The sequence below is a fragment of the Penaeus monodon genome, chromosome 38 (genome assembly GCF_015228065.2).
Source record: "Penaeus monodon isolate SGIC_2016 chromosome 38, NSTDA_Pmon_1, whole genome shotgun sequence".
Classification (NCBI taxonomy): domain Eukaryota; kingdom Metazoa; phylum Arthropoda; class Malacostraca; order Decapoda; family Penaeidae; genus Penaeus; species Penaeus monodon.
Window position 1 is genome coordinate 7,903,136 of NC_051423.1, and position 4,484 is coordinate 7,907,619.

At 33.7% G+C, this 4,484-nt stretch overlaps 1 protein-coding gene across 1 annotated transcript in view; it reads right to left on the minus strand.

Annotated features, from left to right (window-relative positions):
• Window positions 1-3,415: 3,415 nt before the first annotated feature.
• Window positions 3,416-4,484, minus strand: part of LOC119596836 (peptide deformylase, mitochondrial-like) — a 7,009-nt gene continuing 5,940 nt past the window's right edge. The window contains exons 7-10 of the mRNA XM_037946181.1: window positions 4,395-4,474; window positions 4,148-4,238; window positions 3,780-3,900; window positions 3,416-3,661 (exon numbers count right to left, since the gene is read on the minus strand). Of these exons, the coding sequence (XP_037802109.1) occupies window positions 3,468-3,661; window positions 3,780-3,900; window positions 4,148-4,238; window positions 4,395-4,474 (486 nt within the window). The 3' untranslated portion in view covers window positions 3,416-3,467. The remainder of the gene's footprint in view (window positions 3,662-3,779; window positions 3,901-4,147; window positions 4,239-4,394; window positions 4,475-4,484) is intronic.

Below are 4,484 nucleotides of genomic sequence, written 5' to 3' on the forward strand. Positions count from 1 at the left end.
CAAATTTACACAAACTTTAGAATTTATTATGGTAGGCAGATCTTCAAAGAGGAAAACGACTGCAAAAGTTTTCGAAGTACAGACTTGGGAAGTCTCACCAACCTTAATTTTTCAACAATTTCACGAGACAAAGCATGGACGCATAGAAAACAACTATGATCTTAAATTACTCTAAAGAAACCGTAACTACACAAGAGGTGACATTCACTTTTCTTCCGTTTGGTTTGTTTGCCCTTGCACTATCCACTAACATGAGTGCAAACGACCTCGACCAGAAGCATTTAAACTATTGCAAACTTTTCCAGCGTGTGGCCTGGACCAAGCAAGCAAACCATCGTTTCAGCAAGAAGTCCACGTATAATGCATAGACCGTGCATGGGTGGCTGAAATACAGTATTTGCCTCGCGGTAAAGGGAAACGATCTTGAAACACGGAACAGACAGAAACTACAGATTATAGCATTATTATACGATGGAATCATGAATCAAATCACGCAAGAATAATTATTCTTGGCAAAAAGGAGTAGCCTATACACACACAAACAAACAATGCACCAATCTTCTTGAACCAGAAAATATCCAAACCATAATGTCACAACGTCCCTTACGTGGTCCAAGGTATACTATTGTCATTTAAAGCGTTATAATGAAAGATGCCAATTCATGCAGATAATGAAATTACTACTAATAAACACGACGAAATGATAGATAAACAGAAAAACAAAGTTTTGTTAATAAATATTGTTATGCCAAAATAAAGAAATTTCACAAAGAAACAGAAAAAATGGTAAAACACAAAGACGTTGACCTAGAGATTACCAGGATGTGGAGCATGAACACAATCATTCCTCTTATTACTGTCGAGGCTCTGGATTTCTGGCTATATGACAAAGTATCGAAGTAATCCAGATAAGATCCAAACTTTGGTAGAGAAATGAAGATTGGTGATAGATGGATAGGCGTGTGAGTGCGTAATTTTCTGCGCAATCCTCCAATTCCACACATTTTATTTTGCCCTTTGCCAGCGCATGCTGTCATTATTTAACTCTGTTCTATATTCAGCGTACAGTCCTCACATCTGATCACATTATAGTCATAGCAACGCCTCGCGTCTAAAGAATCTCACTCAGACGAAATGATGATCGATTCTACACAAGGGTTAGATATGCGTGCATCAATCAATCAATCTCTCTATCCATATATATATATATATATATATATATATATATATATATATATATATATATATATATATATATATATATATATATATATATATATATATGTATCTATCTATCTATCTATATATATATATATATATATATATATATATATATATATATTTATATATCTACATATATCTATCTATCTATTTATCTATCTATTTAAAGTACACAATTATTGGGTTCACTGGTTCAAATGACAAATGTGAAAGCAAGATTGTACGTGCCCTCTGGAGACTAGGATTTACTAAGATAATAAGACACATTGAAGCTAATGATGCACGACTCATAACGTTTGCAGGTTCTTGGCCTCACACAAAGAATTCTTGACAAACACAACCCATGCTTAAAAGTCATCCTTTAGATGGAAACCCAGTTGAGTATCTGTCTCTGCCTTCTCCATTCTAGCAATTAAAGGTAAGGATAGATGTCCTACTTAGGTTTTAAATAGGCATTTTTAACCAGATGATGGGGTTGTGGGGAGAAGCTTTCCAGGCCATCAGGGGATTCCTCTGAATGAAACTTTAAGGTCTTCATATCATTTTTGACAATGATGCCTGAATGTTACAGTGAACAGTCAACATCGTAGGAATATTTTTAAAGATGACGTTATCCTCCTCGGATAGTAATGGCAACGTTGCTTTCATTCCACTAAGGTTTGGAGAAACTTTTCTAGACCTTGCATTCTACTGAAGCAAAGGAAACATGCCAAAAGAAAAAAGAAAAAAGCATCATGCAAGATGTGCAATTGCACAGTCTGTTTGGGATACACAAAGGAAGGACTCCCTCAGGATTCCAGAGGTTTTGCTGCAACATATCCTTCAGGAGGAGGAACTATTGTTATTAACAAGAAGCTTCTCTATCTTTTTTTTGTGCTTTTTTTGGTTCTCTCTTAGTCGTTCACTTTAATTTTTAATTTTTTTACTCAGGCTCTCTCTCTCTCCCCACCCTCCCTCCTCCTTTTCTCCACCCCTCCATGCCAATTACCTTTTCTCTCTTTTCCCTGTCACTCTTTTCATTCCTGTCATCTTAGTCTACAGTACTTACCCTAAACTACGTTAGCATACCCTATTCATTCAACCCTGTATTTTGCTGGGAGGTTTCATATTTGCAGTGGAATTACATACTTATTACCAAATTATTTGCGAAGAGCAAAAAGCACGGTTGACAAGTGCAGCAAATAATCATTATACTGCGCATGGCATAGTAGTAATTTGATATAAATATGAGACTTGTTTTGAAGACTAGGAATAAGAATGGATGTGGTGCTATGACTTGTGGGAGGAGAGGGGGGTGAATTCCTCTCTCTGGGAAAGGTTATAGAGTTTCATTACACAAGCAAAGATATGGTTATGAATCATATGAATATGTTTACAGAAATAATTTATAGATGCAGCTATGCAGACATGCATAAACACAAGAATATAGGTATACAAACTCTCTCTCTCTCTTGAGATAAAAGTGTATAATTTCCTTCCTCTGTTTATGTCACCTCCATATTCCCAGTGAGTTTGTAATACTGTTAGGCTTATAACTATTATTATTGTTACTTCTGATTGTATGCATACTATATATAATTCTTGGGTTACTTCTCCCTAGATGTACTGGAGCCTCATATTTTATATAATGAATTAAAAAAATATTGTTTTTCTTGACATCCAATACACAATCTTAACATATCAAAATGATCTGTAACATTCTGTAATATTCCCTTCTGAGTGATCCTCATCTATTTTTTTTTTCTTTTAAGTTTAGGCATAAGGGAGTTTTCGAGTTTCAATGTTAAATGAAAAAGTGAGGTCCTTTGCACACAGGTAGTTTTCTGAACCAGCTAGTTTAAATGTAAGGCAAATGTCTTCAGCTTATCCCATCAGTTCTGATCCACATCTGATCATTATGAGCTTGACACACCTCTGCAACTGACTTTGTTTCATAAAATCTAAACATAATTTTTCATAATATCAAACATTGATATGTTGATATGCAAAAATACAAATAAAATAAGATTCTGATACATATAATAAATGTTGTAACAGAGAACTAGAAGTGCTTATAATATCAAATTTTATATTTGCATCACAGTAAGTCTTATTGTAACATCATTATTAAATATAATGGCTAATGCATAGACACTGGTTATTATAATAAAGTTTATAATTCACCAGAGTTAAATAGGACTATAAAATCAGAAAATATTTAAATAAAACAATGTATTTACAAAACAACATATGAATTACTACAACACTTATTTTTTATAAAACTGTATTTGGACTCTTCCTTGATGTACATTTATTCTATGCCAAGCATCATTTTGGAAGCTTTTAACATCCATGGAGTCTATATAAAGCTTTCCATCGAGATGTTCCATTTCATGCTGTATTATTCTCGCTAACCATCCTTTAGTTTCCAGTTCCAATTCTTCCCCAGACTGGTCCTGTCCTGTAAATACAAAGGTATTGATAATATAATCTTGTATGGTTCATTCTGTTTTGTTAAAGTGTGTCTCTCTCATATCCTCTCTGGAATGGTATGTACAAAAATATCTAGAAACACTAACCAACAAGTTTTACTGCCTTGTATCTTGGTACCATAGCACTATAGCCCCGGAGACTTTCACAGGCTTCTGGGAATGTGACCTTTTTGTAATCTAAAATCTCCATTTGTGGATTAATGACTACCTGAAAGTATACATACAATGTAATGCAATAACAAAATCATTAATAAAGACACAGACCATTTTTCTGTGAACGTCTATTGAATACTGAAAGCTTTCTGCTTTCTATTAAGTAAAAAGAAAAAAATATATGAAAAACAAACTATAGTTTACAAAAAATGAAAATTTTAATAACACTTATTATTTTTTGTGACACATAACAAAACATCAGCAATATTCTTACTCTCAAAAGAATACAATTTATTACTTACTGTGAATGGAAGAATGGACATTTCTCGAGCAGCATAAACTTCCTCTCCAAACTCCTTCTTGCGTTTTGGAGAAAACTCCAAAGTTATTATTCTGAAAGATTCATCAATCATGAAATATCATGCATAATAGTTATATTGATCTTCATAAGGCCTGGGATACAATTTATGCACAAATTATGCAATAATGTAATAAGAAAAAACACCTTTATATGTTCAGAATTCAAACAACAACAAATACTTTTCTTACCTGAGTGGAACACCAATTTGTGGGGCAGCAAGGCCTACTGCATCATATGTCTTCATTACTTGCCTCATTTGTGATATTACCTAAAAATAT